The sequence below is a fragment of the Cricetulus griseus genome, chromosome 8 (genome assembly GCF_003668045.3).
Source record: "Cricetulus griseus strain 17A/GY chromosome 8, alternate assembly CriGri-PICRH-1.0, whole genome shotgun sequence".
NCBI classification, from domain to species: Eukaryota; Metazoa; Chordata; class Mammalia; order Rodentia; family Cricetidae; genus Cricetulus; species Cricetulus griseus.
The window spans coordinates 21,205,545-21,223,250 of NC_048601.1; the positions used below are offsets into that span (position 1 = coordinate 21,205,545).

The 17,706-nt window shown below is 45.6% G+C and overlaps 1 protein-coding gene across 1 annotated transcript; it reads right to left on the reverse strand.

The window, feature by feature from the left end:
- Positions 1-1,438: 1,438 nt before the first annotated feature.
- Positions 1,439-8,344, reverse strand: Vamp1 (vesicle associated membrane protein 1). The gene is made up of 5 exons (XM_027428314.2): positions 8,186-8,344; positions 5,132-5,258; positions 4,785-4,943; positions 4,176-4,227; positions 1,439-1,941 (listed from the first exon to the last, which is right to left on the reverse strand). Coding segments are annotated over exons 1-5 (462 nt in total). The 5' UTR covers positions 8,188-8,344; the 3' UTR covers positions 1,439-1,819.
- Positions 8,345-17,706: the final 9,362 nt, after the last annotated feature.

Below are 17,706 nucleotides of genomic sequence, written 5' to 3' on the forward strand. Positions count from 1 at the left end.
GGCAACTCATAACCATCTATAACTTATTCTAACGAATCCAGTGCCCTCTTCTGAACTCCTTGGGCACTAGGCATGCATATGGTACACAGACATACATGCAGGACAAACACGTGTACACATGATAAAAAAACAAATATATCATTTAAAAAATATTTGTGTATGTGTGTGTCTGTGCACTACAGGCATGCAGAAGCCTGCAGAGGTCAGAAGAGGAGCTGGACTTAGCCACAGGGGGGAGCTGCCATGTGGGTGCTGGAAACAGAGCCTGGATCCTCTAAAAGTCCTTTTCAGACTGATGTATTTTATTGTTTTATATGTATAAGTATTTTGCCTGCATGTATGTATGTGTACCACCCGCATGACTGGTACCAGAAGAAAGCATCAGATGCCCTGGGACTGGAGTCACAGATGGTTGTGAGCCATCGTGTGGGTGACATGAATCAAGCCAGGGTCCTCTGCAAGAGCAACAAGTGCTCTTCACCCCTGCAGAGCCAACGCTCCGCCCTAAATAAAATTAAAGAACAAAAAACAGGAGTGATGGTGTATGCAGTTAATCCCAGCACTCAGGAGGCAGAGGCAGGCAGATCTCTGAGTTCAAAGCCAGCCTGGTCTACCCAGTGAGTTCCAAGACAGAAAGGGATACACAGAGAAACCTTGTCTTGAAAAAACCAATAAAAATTCCCTGGGCTTAGAAGTCAGAGAGCGATGTCTTAAAAGAAGGTGGGGGGGGGGTGCTGGAGCCATGGCTCTGCAGTTAGAGCACTGGCTGCTCTTGCAGAGAGAGGACCTGGCTTGGCTTTCCCAGCACCCACATGGTGGCTCACAGCCATCTGTAAACCCAGCTCCATGCGATCCGATGCCCTCCTCTTGGTGCCAGGCACACATGTGGTGTAAATATATGCATGCAGGCAAACACTCACACACTTAAATAGGAACAGATCTTAAAAAGTGAACTTGCTATTTCAGAAGACCTTAGTCTGGAGAATGCATTTAAGAGACAAGCACGGTGGTGCAGACTGGAAACCCCTGTCTTAACAAAACAAAACAAACAAAATATAATTCAAAGGGGACACAAACTATGCATGAGGATGAGAAAAAGGGAGTACGGGCTGGAAGTCTCATCTAGACACAACCCTTAAAATACAACAAGCCGGCAGAGGCAGCTGGGAGAGGCCCGAGAAAGCCGCACTTGTTTGCCAGTACGAAGAGCCCACTCAGCTTCCTGTCAGCACTTCCTCGCACCAGTGCCTGCGAGCGCTGGGTTGCTTCAGGTATGAAGGCTAAGAACACAGACCACTTCCTCTGCCAACACAGGGACTTTAATTTCCAAGAAGACCAAAGAACTCACACAAGTCAGCCCTTCTGGCCTACAGCCAACCTAGGACGACACCCTCTTCTCCCCCTCCCGGCACAACAACCCAAACAACAACCAAGTCCATGTTGTGGTAGGAATTTGTATTTTTCACCTTTATTGAGAATACATGAAATTGGTAAGTATGTCACATGCCTTTGGTGGAAATACAACTCTTACTACTCTATACATAAACTATGAGACTGGGTTAGGAAAAAGACAGAGAGGTAATGACAAACACAATGGAAACCCCACATCATCTCATGGCAAACCAAAGAAGGGGATGTGGGAAGCTTGGCTTCACCTGGCTGCAAAGCCCCAGAGTTTAGTTGCGCATTTGCTCATGCACATGGGTGGTGGGAGGGAAAGGAGACCGCAAAGACACAGAAGAGGGTTCAGAGTGGGGTGAGAAAGAAAACGAAAGGGTTAACACCCCCAAAAGAACAAAGCCACTACACCTGGTTAGCCTTACAGGGACAGAAACCCAGGAAAGAATTCCCGTGCTAGGGCTGGGTGGGCCAACAGGGTAAATTTGCTGCAGGCTCGGGGTACATCGAGGACAGTGTTGGTCTTCTCCAGCGGTGACCCCCCTGCATTAGGCAAAGAGAAGCCCAGAGGATAGTGGAGACCTTCGAGGGGAACGTTGGGAGAGTACACTGACTGCTTTCTTCCAGCTCTTCAGTCCTGCCCTGAGGCAGGGCGAAGGGATTGGGGGAAATGGGCAAAGGGGAGGAGGATGGTTTTGCAGAGTGAAATAAATGCTGCTGCGTGGAAAGTGGGCACCCAGGCTAGCGTGGCGGCAGCCTCTTCCTGCTTGCCGGCCAGAGAACAGAAGTAATAAGGTCTGAGAGCATCCCTCCCCCTCCCCCCCCCCCCCCCCGCGCCTCCACTAGCACCTGGGTTTATCACATGCAGCATCCTATCATGAGGCTCAGCAGCAGCAGCTCAAGACAGACAGAGCAGCCTCCATCCTCAGGTTTCAAGGTTTATAGGCACCGAGCATGCAAAGGGAAAACAAGAAAGGAGGCAATGCAGAATTCAGGTGGGTAACGACAGTTCCAGAGAAGGTAGTGAAGGGAGGTAGCAGACAGCTCCAGATGCAGGCCCCACACTGGCACAGCAGTGCACAGCACGCCTGTCACAGGCTGGCACCCCTCCTACACGAGACTGAGCTGCAGGGTTTGTTGGACTTCTGTAAATCTCTAAAGGCCTTCCTGCCTCATCCCTGTGTCAGGCAAAGAACACAGGAGCGGTGTGGAGGAAGGGTTCTATGGGAGCCTGGGAGTCTCACCACTTTAAACTCATTCCCCATTATCGACAGCAGGGGAGGTAGAGGACTTGGCTAATGAGATGGCAAGAAGCACGTTCCCAAAAGCCTACTGTCTTCAAAGCTGACTGGCATTATTTGGTGCCCTCACGAACAACATACAGTGCGTCAGGAAACACGAGGAGACAGCAGCTCCTTCTAGCCAGAAGCACAGAGACGGCTTCTAGGAGAAAGTAAGAGTCTCCCACTATTTTTTAAATCAGTAAGTACTTATTTTCTAGGCCTACAGAAACAAAATAAAAGGCTGTAAAGTTCCTCGAAGATGTAGAAACCCTGGGACTGACAGATAAGCACTAACTACAAAATACAAATTTGACTTTCTAAAAGGGATTCAAAGTTGGTCTTTAAACAGACCTCTGGGACCCAAGACAGGCCTGGTATGAGGGGAAAGTTCCAAATAAGGGCAACAGGGTAGTGGTTACCAACTATTACATAAATATATATAAATCAGGCAGCAAGCTGAGCGTCGGTGGCGCATGCCTTTAATCCCAGCACTCGGGAGGCAGAGGCAGGTGGATCTCTGTGAGTTCGAGACCAGCCTGGTCTACAAGAGCTAGTTCCAGGACAGCCTCCAAAGCCACAGAGAAACCCTGTCTGGAAAAACAAAAACAAAAAAAACAGGCAGCAAGCTACTACTTCCCAACTAGTCTGGGTCCCCTCCTGCTGAAGGCCAGCCTTTCTAGGAGACATTATGGACACAAACACCCTTCTCCACCCCTCAGCCATGCCAACTTCTCAGACACTTCACCTCTGCCATACCCATCCTCCTCCTTCCCTTGGCCACAACTCTTTTACGCTCTGGGATACACAAAAACGGGGTAAGGAGGAGGCGCCAGACGTTACTCTTTGGGTAGTGACTTCAAGACTGGGCCACGAGCAGCATTTCTAGTGTTAAGGAAGAGTGCAAATGAATGCAACAAAAAAGGAGAGATGGGTGATGGAGAAGCCTGGGCTACAAAGGAGAAAGTGGATGGAGGACTTGGTGAGAGGGAAAACAGAGAGAAACAGACATGAGCGTGGATGGCAATGGAGAACAGGGAAGGGGTGGCACATTCTCAAGTAAAAAAGTAGACTGGACACAGGAATCAGGAAATCCCAGACGAAGAAGAAAAAAGAGACAGGAGAAAACAAGAGGGCAAGTTACATCACGTTACTAGACATTCAGGTCTCTCAGTTACATGGTACCCCAGCCCCAAGGTCTCCCTTGGACCCAAGCCAATGGCAAACGGCACATTCCCATTTCTCAGCAGAAGGGGCCATCTCCCCACAACTCTTTGCAGGGGGAGGCTTGTCCATCAAGGAATTTCCTTGTCTTTGCTTTTCCTGCCCCCACAAACCAGGCGATGATCCCACAGCAGCAGGTCTCCATACCTCAGTCAGAGCAGCCCCACTCCCCAGGCAGGCAGGCAGGCAGGCAGGCGGGCGGGCAGGCGGGGCTGGGAGAGGACTCCAGGACCTTCCCACCTCGTCACCCCATCGCCACCTTACGATACTTACTTACAATAACTACCACGATGATGGCACAGATCGCTCCCAGCATTATCATCATCTGAGGACAGAACATGACAGAGCATGACAGAGCATGAACCCTGACAGAACATGATAGAGCATGACAGACCACGAGCCCTTGGACTCAGGCAGGGAGGAAGGAATATGACTAGGGATAGGAGGTCATCCACAGACCTCTGCTCCTCATAGGATCACAAAGAAGGAGCACGGGAGTCTCACTCAGCCTTATTTTTGTTTAGTTCTGGCGCCTGATCACTCTTTCTTGGAATTCCGATGGGAAGGCAAATTTTGTCAAGTGTTTGCTACATTTACAGAAGTTGTGGGTATTTTTAAATACATACACTGAGCCAGTGTGTTGCTGACGGGGTCTGAGGAAGAGCCAGGTGAGAATTTCTGGGAAAATCTACTTCACTGGTCTAAATTCCTCTACACAGGACTTTCTCTGTGGTTCTGAATACTCTAGCCTACCCTGGTGGCCAAGGCAGGTAATGCAATCAAGGAGACACCCAGACCTCAGAGGAAAGGGGAAAAAGCTAGTGGTTTCCTTGCCTCCTACAAGTGAGACAAGGAAAAGCCGGAGAGGGCAGGGAGCCTCACCTTGCAGTTTTTCCACCAGTACTTCCTCTTTAGCTTGGCAGCACTGCTCTCAAATTGTGACGCTCCCGCCTGCAAGGCGTCAGCTCGGTCATCCAACTCTGACAGCTTCTGGTCCCTCTCGAGGACCTTGTCCACATTCACACGCATGATGTCCACCACCTGAGGGGGGTTGCAGAAACAGAGACAGAGGAAATGAACAAGGCCTGGGAGACCACAAACCCAGGCCTGCGAATCCAAGGGATGCTTTGCCCAGCATAACCTTTCCCCCTATAAAAAAGAGGAGAACATAGGGTTTGTTTCTAAGCTTCTTGGTTTAGAAACTGTCATGGAGTGGACCAGAGGCCTACCTCCTCCACTTGTGCCTGGGTTTGCTGTAGTCGTCTATTACTGGTCATATTAGGGGGAGGACCAGGAGGACCCCCACCTGGGGCAGCCCCTTCTGTTCCTTCAGCGGGTGGCTGAGCTGGAGCAGACCTGTGGAAAGAAGCGAACAGTACACAATGACTGAGACAAGAAGAAACTCCCATGCATCTCACTTAAACCGAAGCCAAGGTTGGATGCAAACAGAGGGCATCTTAGCTCCTCTGCAATCCCAAGTGTTGAGATGTAGCTGAAAGGCATGCAAGATCTCCTAACATTTGGATGAGGGTCACGTGCCATTAGAGATCTTGAGTGGGGCTATCCTGTGATGCAAGCATCCTCTGGCAAATGGCCACAGGGACACATATGCCAGCCTTGATCTAAATGGAATTTGTCTGGCCATTAGAAGCTCTTCACATGAAATAAAATGGAAAAACCCAAGCCAGGAGAAAAGAAATCTGTAGAAAAAACTAAACTGTAAGGACAGCTGAGCTCTGCTTTGAATATAAAAGGGCAAGCTAGTGGCCCTGCTTATGGGACTTGGTTACCAGTTATGTTTCACACTGTAACTGGTACACTACAGCTGCTGCAAAGACAATTTGGAGAATCACCAAAGGCAAAGTCTATACAGACTGAGTGAGCCAGGGATATTTTTTTGGCAAAGAAGATAGGGGTTTCATTTAAATTGAATCTGGGGCCTAAAGCAATTGCATTAATTGTTCAAAGAGCACAGACCATGAGTAAAAATGCTAGAACTCATTCTCAATGTCTATCCAGCATAGATGCTCTGTCCTACCCTTCTTCAGGCTTGGCAGTGTCTCAGGGTAGTCTCCTAGTCCCCTGTCAGAAGAGAAAGCTTGAACTAGGCTACTCCACAGCGTGTAAGGTCTCTATTCTGGTACCACTGAAGACAAACAGTTCTCATGATCTTAGAATGGAATAATGCAGAGTAGATTTGTTTTTGTTTTGATTTAATTTTGGGGAGCGTTGCTGTGCTTTTTGTTTTGTTTTGTTATTTTGAGATAGGTCTGTCCTGTTCCCTAGCTGTCCTGGAACTCTATGTAGACCAAGCTAGCCTAAAACTGAGATCCACCTGCCTCTGCCTCCCAAGTGCTAGGGTTAAAGGCGTGGGCCCATATGCATAGCAAATGTGAGGCCTTTAAGATAACTTCTCTCTGACATTCACCAGCTAACAAGTACCCAGAAACCTATAGAAGGAGATGATATTTTTTCTACTGTGGTGGAGGCTGCACAAGCAAGGTGAAGAGATATCTAAAATTTGATGGAGAATAGAAATTTCTTAAACTCCATAAAACATCCTTGCCAGAGCAGTCCAAGAATAAATAAAGTAGAGGTTAAACCGTCACAGTTATCAAAAAAGTAAACTTCTTGATTAATCACAATAGAATTAATATCTTGGATCTCCTTTTCCATAACTAAGTGAAATTTTCTTCTAGACAAGATGTGATAGCCCCTCAGAGAGGCCATATTAACAGACTACACTGGCTTCTTCCACTTAAAGAGTCGCCTTCCTTCCTAGACATGGAGGAAGGAAAGGAAGACGCAGAGCCACGGGAGCCACAGGACTTGCACTGCTATTGAGCTAGCTAAGCATTCTAGTTCTAGACTGAAGGCAGGGATTTCAATGAGTTGGTAGCAGCTAGTGTTGGAGGGAGTCCAGGATAGTGGCACCAATGACAAGATTAAGGTCAGAGACCTCGTGATTCCCCGCTAGCCATTATGTTTTCTATACCCCCTTCCAGTCATCACACCACCTGGAGTGAGTCAGCTAAGAAGGACCCCCTCCCCAAGTAAAAACAGCTGGCGTCTATGGGCTCACCAAAAACGCAGAATGTTAAAGCCACCGAACCCCAAGAGATAAGATGGAATGTCTGTGAGCTTTTAGAGGGTTCGCTTCACTTACTACTTGTTGGGAGCTAGAAACACCCACGTTAACCTATTCAGGGCGTTACAATCCTTATGTAATACAGGTAAATCCTTCTTAAAAAAAAAAACAAATCATCAAGAGAAGCAACACAAGCTGAGTGTGGTGGCGCACACCTTTAATCCCAGAGCTTGGGAGGCAGGGGCAGGCAGATCTCCGAGTTCTAGGTTAGCCTGGTCTATAGAGGGAGTTCTGGGACAGCCAGGGCTACACAGAGAAAGGCAAACAAGGGAGGGGGGAGGAAGGGAGAGGTGAGAGAGGGAAGGGGAGAGGGGGAGAGGAGGAGGGAGAGAGAGAGAGAGAGTGCACACACACACACACACACACACACACACACAAACACACACACAAATACATCTAGCACCAGTCAAGAGATTCCAGCAATAAATGGAAAGAAAATCCTTATTGTGTGTATGTGATCATGAAGAGAAGTTCTTAATTTATCTAGCCACAGATCTGCAGAAGCGGGTGGTGCTGAAGACAGCTAAGACTAAACTATGTATTTTAGATAAAATGAAGATTTCCCTGTTCTCCCTATTTCTCCTCCAATACTAGGCTAGGACTAGATCACTGGAAAGCACCTTAGCATAAACGGCTGCATAGGATCTCATGCCACTGTCCCCTGAGACTCTGAGCTGCTCACACGGCGCCACAGAACTAGCAAGTAAGTTTCTGCAGCTTTGCGCACAGCCATGAGGCAGGTACATCACACTTTGGGTGAGGGGCATGCACAAACCCGAGTTACGAACGGACAAGGCACCTATAAAAGTCTTCCCAAAGGTTTTAAGAGAGAGACTCTGTCTGTATCTATATCTCCCCCACGTCTTCCCCTATGGGCTTCCACGATACAAAGATGAGAGGAGAGGATGCAATGAACGTGGGACCCCCCGCCCTGCAGAGGAGTGCCAACTGCAGCTGGTGCGGGATGGAGCGCTGCCCGCATCCCGGGGTGGCCCAGTCTGGGGGCGGCGTGAGCTGGTGGTTCCCGGCGTCGCTGCAGCTGCTGCAATGCGCCATTTTCCGTCCCGCAGAGTTGGACACTGCGGAGGGACAGTCGGTAGGAGGTGTCGAGGACCCTAGGCCAGAGTCAACTCACATTTTTCTGACAGAGGAAGCGGAGGTCCGTCTCTCTCTGGAGAATGCAACGGCAACGAGACAGACGGGGAGACGCTGCGGATGAAGCAGACGGAACTGCCGAGCTCCGCCTCACACGCACCACCCGGAACTCTAACTGCAGTGGGACCTACTGCAGGTGCGGCGCCGACTCCCGACTTTATTAGCAGTGGCCCCGCCTCTCGGATGACGTTAAAGTCTCTAGGTCCAATCCACGCGGGTCATGCCCTTCTGGCCCCGCCTCTACAACTATACCAATCACAGTTCTCCTCTCATTCATTCCTACTCCTTCACTGGCCAATACAATAGTGGTTTGTTTGATGTCCAGCTCAGACTCTGCCAGCCAATCGCTGAGCTGGAGGCTCCTGCCACTCTTACTTGCCCACAGCATCTGGCGAAGGGAAACCCAGGTGACCTGACGCTGGAATCTTGGGGGCTGCGGTGGTGGTTCAGCAGTGTGTGCATTTTCATGGCACCCTGGCTAGACGAACGCCCCCTCACTCTCCCTGCCTGAGAACGTAAGGCTAGGTGTCTTTCAGGAAAGCCTCTACTAAATTAAACTTCGTCCCTAAACTGCGACTTCTAGGTTAGCACAGCGACTTAATTAAACCAGTCCAGATATCTGAACTAAATTAGACTTCCCTATTTTCGTGGGGTTTTTATTTTGTATTTTTGATATTTTTCCCTTTCTTTTTCTTCTCCTTTTTTTAAAGATTTTTTCACTTATTTTATGGTGCAAATTTTTGCCTGCATGTATGCATGCCTAGTGTCCTTGGAGACCAGAAGAGGACTTAACCTCTGGAACTTTTATTACAGATGGTTTTGAGTGCATGTAAGTGCTGGGAACCGAACCCTGTGTCAAAGCAGTATGTTCTCAACCGCTGAGCCGTCTCTCTTCCCACCCACTTCCTTTTTACCCCACCTCCAAAAATTTATTAAGCATAATAGATTTTTTCCCTTTGTTTTTGTTTTGACTTGGTTTGGTTTTTGAGACGGTTTCTCTCTGTAGTCCTGGCTATCTTGGAACTCCATCTGTAGACCAGGCTGGCCTCGAACTCACCAAGATCCACCTGCCTCTGCCTCCCAAATGCTGGGATTAAAGGTGTGTGCCACCATGGCCAGGGCGATTTTTCCTTCTTAATATATAAAGAATTCTCTTCTTCTCCCTATAGTATCCCTTTCCTAGACACCTTTACAGATCAACATTATATGCCTCACATCTTAAAAAGCAATTATAAATGTGATGCATTTTCTTAGCCTTAGAAATTTTATTTTGCATTTATTGAAAGCTTGAGTTTGTCTGCAGTGTAAATTCTTATCTCGACCTTGGGCATTCATACAAAGGAAAATAGAAAATGTTAACATAACAATGGAACACGACAACTTCACATTCAGAGGCTTTTTATTTTTTTAACTGAGGCTCTTGTAGTCCATGCTGGTTTCAAACATGATTTGTAGCCAAGAATGACCTTGAAATTCTGGTCCTCCTACTTCCGCTTCCTGAGTGCTGGGACTGCAGACATATACCACCATGCCTGGCTTCTGCAGTGGTTGGGGTCATACTCAGTCCTTTTGCATGGTAGCCAATCACCCTGCCACCTGAGCGACATCCCCATGCCCCAGAGGCTAATTCTCAGTAATTCATATTTTTTACTCAGATGTCCACACGTTAAATCTTTGGTGGTGCAGCATTTCCTAAGAGGCTAAAGATAGCCCTCTCCCCCCTCTGGAATCCTCTTTCAAACCTCTGGCATTCATTTTTCAAGTTCTGATGCTCATGAGCAGGTATGACAAATAAAGTGTGAGTAATACCTGACTAATAGCTACAGCAAAGCATTGCAATTTTATAGATGCCAAAATGACAAAAGAGAGAAAGGAAAAGGGGGACACCCTAGAAACAAGCCTGTGTCCAATCTTGTTACCACGGTACCTATCGAAATACCATAATCACCATACATGACATTTATTTTTCTTTTTAAAAGTCGTTACTTTAAATCCTCTTTGTTTTGTTTATGTTTTTCAAAACAGGGTTTCTCTGTATAGCCCTGGCTGTCCTGAAACTCACTTTGTAAACCAGGCTGGCTTCTAACTCAGAGATCCACCTGCCTCTGCCTTCTGAGTGCTGGCATTAAAGGCATGTGCCACCATGCCTGGCTCTTAGATCTTTTTGCCTCATGGAGGGTATGACCTGGTTTGGTTTTCTGAGATGGATCAGGCCATACTCACACTTCAGCCTTCCAAGTGATGGGATGACACTGACTGGGATTTAAAAATGTGTTCATGAGCTGACAAGAAGTAAACATGGTCCAAAGACCAATGCAAGAGAAAGCTGGTATTCCGAAAGGCAGCTGAACATTGAGCTTGATCATGGGGCCACCTGTAGCACAGGAAACAACCTAAAGGTCTTTCTCAGAGTTGGAAATCTAATATAAAGTCCCTATGTGAAGCTGGAAGCCCTATATTGACAACTAAGTTTCTAGAGTGCTAGTACTCAAGTGCTCTGCAAATGAAATTATTTGAAAACTATGTGCCCACTGAATCAATCTCTCTCTCACTCCCTCCCTTCCCCTCCCTCCTTTTGGATATTTGAATTCATAACCAACCCCAAACTATATTTTTGATACTTTTGCCTGAAATCATTGTTTTACAGGTTTGAAAGCTTTAGCATCTCCCCTTCCTAAAATTAACATGGCAAGAATTTCCAAGTGGTCTGGGGTTGACAGCACTCAGCACCTGCAAGGGTAAGCTCCCTTGCAAGAGAGGCCTTGGGGAATTTCCACAGAGACAGTTCCAAGAGAAATAAATTGTGGTCATATGCTGCAAACAAATCAGGGAAGAAATGCCAAGAATCAGAGAAGCAGAGACGGGAATTAAGGAAATTAAAAAATCATGCCAAGCAGTTCAATGTCTGAGTAATAAAGGATCCAAAAAAAGGAGAAAACAGGATATATGAGAAAAGGAAATGAATGGTTATGGAATTGATTCTAAAATAAATGCAACAAAAACTTCCAGAATTAAACAAACCTTTCCAGACTAAATAGTGGGTTCTATCTACCACAGGGAAAGAAACAGAATCACAACAAAGACGCCTCTTTCTATAATCTCAGAACAAGGGAGAAAAACAGAGAGTCTTAAAATCTTTCAAAAAGAGAATAAAAATGGAACAGGAAAGAAAATGGCATCACAATACTAGAAAACATGGCAGTGGATCTTTTTAAAACAACAATTTGCAGGGGCTAGAGAGATGCTTGGCAGGTAAGAGCACTAGCTACTCTTCCAGAGGATCCAACTTTAGTTCCCAGCACCCACATAGTGCCTCATAACCATCTGGAGTTATAGGGGACCTGACACCCTCTTTTGGCCTTCACAGGCACTGCACACACATGCCCATGGAAGTGAACACACTTCCTAAACATATACATAAAATAAATATTTTTACCTGGGCAAAATGACTATTAATCTAGTATTCTATAACATCTCGGGTATTAATAAAGGTCAGAAGAAACTGGGGCTGAAGTCATATACCTGTGATTTCCCCACATAGGAGAGAATGGACAAGAGGGTCACTTGATGCTAGAAGGTCAAATCAGTACCACCTGCTCTGACTAGATTAGAAGAAAGTACACCCTATGATAGATGGTCCCCATGCAAGACACTAATGATGTATCTGACATGCTTGGGCTTTGGAAGCTGTTCTGGTTGGTTTCTATTGCCATGACAAAGCACCATGACCTTATAAAAGAAGACATCTAATGTGTAGGGTGTTGTGGAATATTACTTTAACCATGTAAAGATGTGTTACATAGTTTTATGTTGTGAAATATTTCTTTAACTGTGTAAAGGTGTGTTACATTTGTTTATGCTGTATTTGTTTAACTATGTAAAGATTTGTTACATTTGTTTAATTCTATAAAGATGTACTGCTGCTTTATCTTGCCTGCCTAAGGCACCTGATTGGTCTAATAAAAAGTCAAAGTCAATAGCTATGCAGAGGAGGGATAGATAGGGCTAGTGAGCAGAGAGAATAAGTAGGAGGAGGAATCTAGGCTCCAGAGAAAGAGAAGATATAATGAGGTAAAAAAGAGGGAGACTCCAGGGGCCAGCCAGTCAGGCAGCTGCCAGACAGACAGACACAGAAGAAGCAGGAAAAGTAAGACATACAGAATGAAAAAGAAAGGTAAAAAGCCCAGGGGTGAAACATAGATGAAGAGGAAGCGGTTAAATTGAGTTATAAGATAAGGCCAAGCATTCATAACTGATAGTAAGTCTCTGTGTCATGATCTGGGAGCTGGTTGGTGGCCCAAAAGAAAGCCTGCTACAGGGGGCGCTCAGTTCCAGAGAATTAAAATGACAATCATGGCAGGGAACGTGGCAACAAGCTAGCTAGCTAGACCTTAACATCTGGCCCACAAGCATGAAGGAGAGAGAGAGAGAGAGAGAGAAAGAGAGAGAGAGAGAGAGAGAGAGAGAGAGGGAGGGAGGGAGGGAGGGAGAGAGGGAGGGAGAGAGAGAGAGAGAGAGAGGGAGGGAGGGAGGCCAAACCTTCAAAGAGAGAGTTCCACCAACTAGGGACCAAGACTTAGAATATATGAGCCTATGGGAACCATTATTTAACCCACCATAGGAACTAACATGAAAAAATGTTTCACAGATCTGATAGGGCATAACTTGAGGAGAAATAATAAGACTGATTTTTAAAAAGTTTTAACTTTCATTGATGTGTTTTCCTTATAGTTATTTTATGTGTTTTGCCTGCATTTATGTCTATGTGAATGCAGTGCCTGTGGAGTCCAGAAGAGGGCGTTGGCTCACCTGAGACTGGAGTTACAGATTGCTGTGAGCTGCCCTGTGAGTACTAAGAATTAAACCCAGGTCCTCTAGCAGAGCATTCAGGGCTATTATGGGCTGAGTCATCTCTCCAGCCCCCAAACTTAAATCTTTTGTCTTTCAGAGATAGGAATAAAATAGAAATTAAAAACCTACTGAATAGGAAAAACATTTGTAGATAATATATCTGATAAACAACTTCTGACTCCCGCTGGAGGCGGGCCTAGGTCCTACCCCAAATGCTGTAACAGACTTTGATGATCCCCCATGGGAGGCCTCACCCTCCTGGAGAAAAAGTGGATAGGGGGGTGGGATGGGGGTTTGGTGCAGGGGAATGGGAGAGTGGGAGGGAGCGGGAACTGGGATTGGAATGTAAAATAAGATACTTTTAATTTAAATAAAAATTAATTTAAAAAAAGAACTTCTATCTGGGCTGGGAGATGGTGGCACACACCTTTAATCCCAGCACTCAGGAGGTAGAGGCAAGCTCTCAGTGAGTTTGAGGCCAGCCTGATCTACAGTTCAAGTTCTGAGAGAGACTCCAAAGCTACACAGAAAAACCCTGTCTCTCTGGGGAAACAAAACAAAACAAAAACAACAGCAATGTAACAAAAACCTTTTATTTGGAATATATAAACAACTCTTTTTTTTTCTTTCTTTCTTTCTTTTTTTTTTCCTTCGACACAGGGTTTCTCTGTGTAGCATTGGAGGCTGTCTGAAACTAGTTCTTGTAGACCAGGCTGATCTTGAATTCACAGAGATCCACCTGCCTCTGCCTCCCAAGTGCTGGGATTAAAGGCTTTCGCTACCAACGCCTGGCCAGAATATATAAGAAACTCTTGAAGCTCAATAAGAAATTAATTTGAGGAATGGAGAGATGGCTCAGCAGTTAAAAGCACTGACTGGTCTTCCAGAGGACACGTGTTCAATTCCCAACACCCCCACAGACATGCATGCAGGCAAAACACCAATGCATATAACATAAAAATAAACTAAAAAAAAAAACTAATTTGAAAATGGGCAAAGGATCTACTTAGACACAATGGCCAATAAACACAAGAAATGCAGACCAAAACCGTGGAGAAATACCAGTTCACACCCTTAGGATGAAGTTTTAAAGTGTTGCCACGAATGTGAACAAACAGTGCTGATGGAAATACAGAATGCTGCATTTGGGAGTTTGTCTTGAAGAGTCTTACCATTGCTCAGTGTGCCCAAGAGAATGAAGATCTGTGTCTGCAAAAAACTTTGTTATATGATGCAAACTCTCAGAATTTAGGCTTCAAAAGGGACTAAGGTAGATTTTTGATGTATTTGAGTAAGAGATTTCTTAGGAGAGTTTTGGTTTGTTGTTTTTTGTTTTCATTTGATTTAGTGTTTTGTTTGGCTTTGTTTTTGTTTGGTATTTCGAAACAGGTTTCTCCGTGTTATAGTTCTGGCTGTCTTGGAACTCACTCTGTAGACCAGGTTGGTCTCCAACTCACAGAGAGCCACCTGCCTCTGCCTCCCAAGTGTTTGGATTAAAGTCCTGTGCCACCACCACCCCCTTAAGAAAGTTATTGATGCCATAGAAAGACAGCATGGTGGGGGCTCTGAGGAGCACTCAAACCCTAGCAGGCTTTAGCAGGAGCTCCTCTTATAGGTCTCAGAGATGTGAGGAGGCCCTGTGTCTATAGTTGATGAGTAGCCAATAGTACAGTACTCTCCGGTTCCTGGGTAGCATGGGAGGTGGGAAAGATTTGGTCCTTCAGTGACTGTGTGCCCATCCTGTGGGAAGCGCAGTGGTTTGAATGAGAAGGCCCCCATAGGCGTATGTATTTGAATGCTTGCTTGGTCCACAGTTGGTAGAGCTGTTTGGGAAGGACTAGAAAGTGTAGCCTTGTTGGAGGTGTGTCACTGGGAGTGGGCTTTGAGGTTTCAAAAACCCACACCATTCTAGTTATCTCTCTCTCTCTCTCTGCCTCCTATGTGTGTGTTAGATGCAAGTTCTCAGCTACTGCTGCAGCGACATTCCTGCCTGCCTGTTTCCATGTTCCCACCATGTTGGCATGGACTCCAATCCTCTGAAACTGTAGTCAGGCCCCCCGTAAACTCTCCTGTAAGTTGCCTTGGTCATTAGGACTCTTCACAGCAATGGAAAAAATAATTTAAGACAGGAGGTGTCACTTACAGCCCGATAACTTTGAGTAATTGTTAAATGTTCTTTAGAGAAATGAGAATTACAGAGTCACAGCCAGTCTTGATATCGTGCCTGCCCTTTCTTTTACAGAATCTGTGAGAGTTAAGACAGAAAGAGGCAGCTGCAGGCGACTGTGGCCTGAGTATCCCTTAGTCTGAACCAACACACAAATGTTCATAGTACTATTTAGAATACGCCAAAATCGGACATAACCCAAATGTCTGTCTACTGAGAAGTGGGTACATCATATAATTCCATGCAAGGGAATGTTACTTGGTGTCAAAGAAGAATGAAGTATTATTAGTACATGCTAGAGCATACATGAGCCTTGCTGAGTTAAAAAAACAAAAACCAGTCCCAAGTAGTCATATATTTATGATAAATTTACATGAAATGAAATATCCATACTACATGAGAACAGGGATAGTAGTAGTTGGCCAGTTGTGGAAGGGAAGGGTAAGTGGAATTGATAGCTAAGGGAGACATGAAAGTGTCTTAAAATTGACTACGGTGATAGGTGGGTATCACTAAACAGACAGACGAAAAGCCGATTGAGTGGGAGAATTACAATTTACCCACTTTAACCTCTCTCCCATGATCCTTTCTTCCTCTCACCAGTGGGCAGCCCTCACCATTAAAGTTTCAACAGATACAAGATCCACCCCAAACAAGGGCAAGGCGACACCACGACTGACAGGTTTTCCAATTTCTTAAGGCAAAAGGAATCCCCAGCAGATAAAACTGGACTGTCCACTACAGAAGAAAAAATACAAAAAAAGGAGAGTCGGATGAAATTCAAAAGAAAAGAAGCCACCACACAGCCAAAGTGCATCGCGCCATCACTTGCGGATGTGATGGCCAAGAGGAATCAGAATCCAGAAGTTAGGAAAGCTCAGCATGGGCAGGCTCTCAGGGGCTGCCAAGGATGCAAAAAGAGCTGGCATCAAAGGAGACCACACTAAGCAGAGGGCTGGAGCCTGGAAGGGCTCTGCTCCCAAGTTGGAAGAAAATGTTAATTAGGTAAACCAGAGTTTCAAATAAAGCTCCGTCTGTGGCTAAACACAAAAACAAACAAGTTTTAAGAAACATAATTATTCCACTGAACACTACTCAGCTCAAAATATTTGTAAGTTCCTAATCATTTAAACACTGTTTTCGGATCTAAGCCAAAATGATGCTATAGTAAAATGAGGAAGAGAGAGATGTGGAGTGAGGGAGAAAAGGAGAGGGAGTTGTGATCCAGTGTCCTGGCAAGATGAGTTCTTCATGTAGGTTCATCAGCTCTCCCTTCCAAAGCCATACCTGGGGCTGGGGAGAGGATGGCTCAGCCAATAAAGTGCTTACCACGAAAATATAAGGGCTTGAGTTCAGACCCCCATCACCCACATAAAAGCCAGGTATAGCAGCATATTCTGTAACCCCAGTGCTGAGGCTGCCAAGACAGGTAGAACCTGGGCCCTCAGTGGCCAACCCAGCCTAGACAACGAAACAAGCGCCAGCTTCAGAGTTGTGCCTTGTACACACACACTTCTGACCCCCCAAAAAGCAAAAAACACCTTCTCATGAAACTCTACTTTCCCTATGGAATTACCATATTCAATTGTGTATCTTGTTTACATACAGTTTGCAGGCAGATTGCTCTGCCTTTGTGGTTTGTGTGCCTCCAAGATCCTTATACACAATGATTCAGTGTTTATTGAAGGAAAATATTGCATACTGTTCTGTACCAGAACAATACAGCTCTGTGCCTGAAAATGAGCCCTTTTATATCTTACAACAGGAAGAATTTTATACAGACTGGTGAAGTTGAATTGTTAATTCCCTCTTCACTAACAATCACAGATTCTATTACAACACTTTCTTCTTCCTTTTCTACTTTGTTGTTGTTTTGAGACAGGATTTCTCTGTGGCTTTGGAGGCTGTCCTGGAACTTGCTCTGTACCTTTCTGCTTTTTTTGTTTTTGTTTTTGAAGACAGTTTTTCTGTGTAGCTTTGGAGCCTATCCTGGCACTTGCTCTGTAGACCACCTGGCTGGCCTCGAACTCACAGAGATCCGCCTGCTTCTGCCTCCCAAGTGTAGGGATAAAGGTGTTTGCTACCAAGACTGTTGACAGCATGACCTCTTAGTCTCATTTATCAAGCCTTGTCACTTTCATTTTTGCCCTTTGAGATCAAGTCTTTAAGTATAATAAAAACTTGTACAAGAAGAACCTCAGCTGGGGCTGGAGAGATGGCTCAGATGTTAAGAGCACTTACTATTCTTTCAGTGACCCCAATTTGGTTCTCTAAAAACCCCTCAGGTACCAACTGACTCAGTGAATGTGACAGAAGATGTCTTAGACATGCTAGCTCTAGGGAAGCCCAGTGCTGAATAAACAGCCTCATGACGACAAGACAGAATTAACTAGCTGAACAAGAAAACCCAGAGAAAATGGATTGTTTTCAGTCATCACATTTCAGAATGGACTGCTGTGCAATACAAGCTCATTGACTCGAGA

What these genes read in the sequence shown, in the direction of transcription:
- Vamp1 (XM_027428314.2), bottom strand. An exon ending in ACTGGTGGAAAAACTGCAAG is followed by an intron (nt 4,228 to 4,784) that starts GTGAGGCTCCCT and finishes TTCTGTCCTCAG; the next exon opens with ATGATGATAATGCTGGGAGC. An exon ending in CATCGTGGTAGTTATTGTAA is followed by an intron (nt 1,942 to 4,175) that starts GTAAGTATCGTA and finishes TGCCTAATGCAG; the next exon opens with GGGGGTCACCGCTGGAGAAG.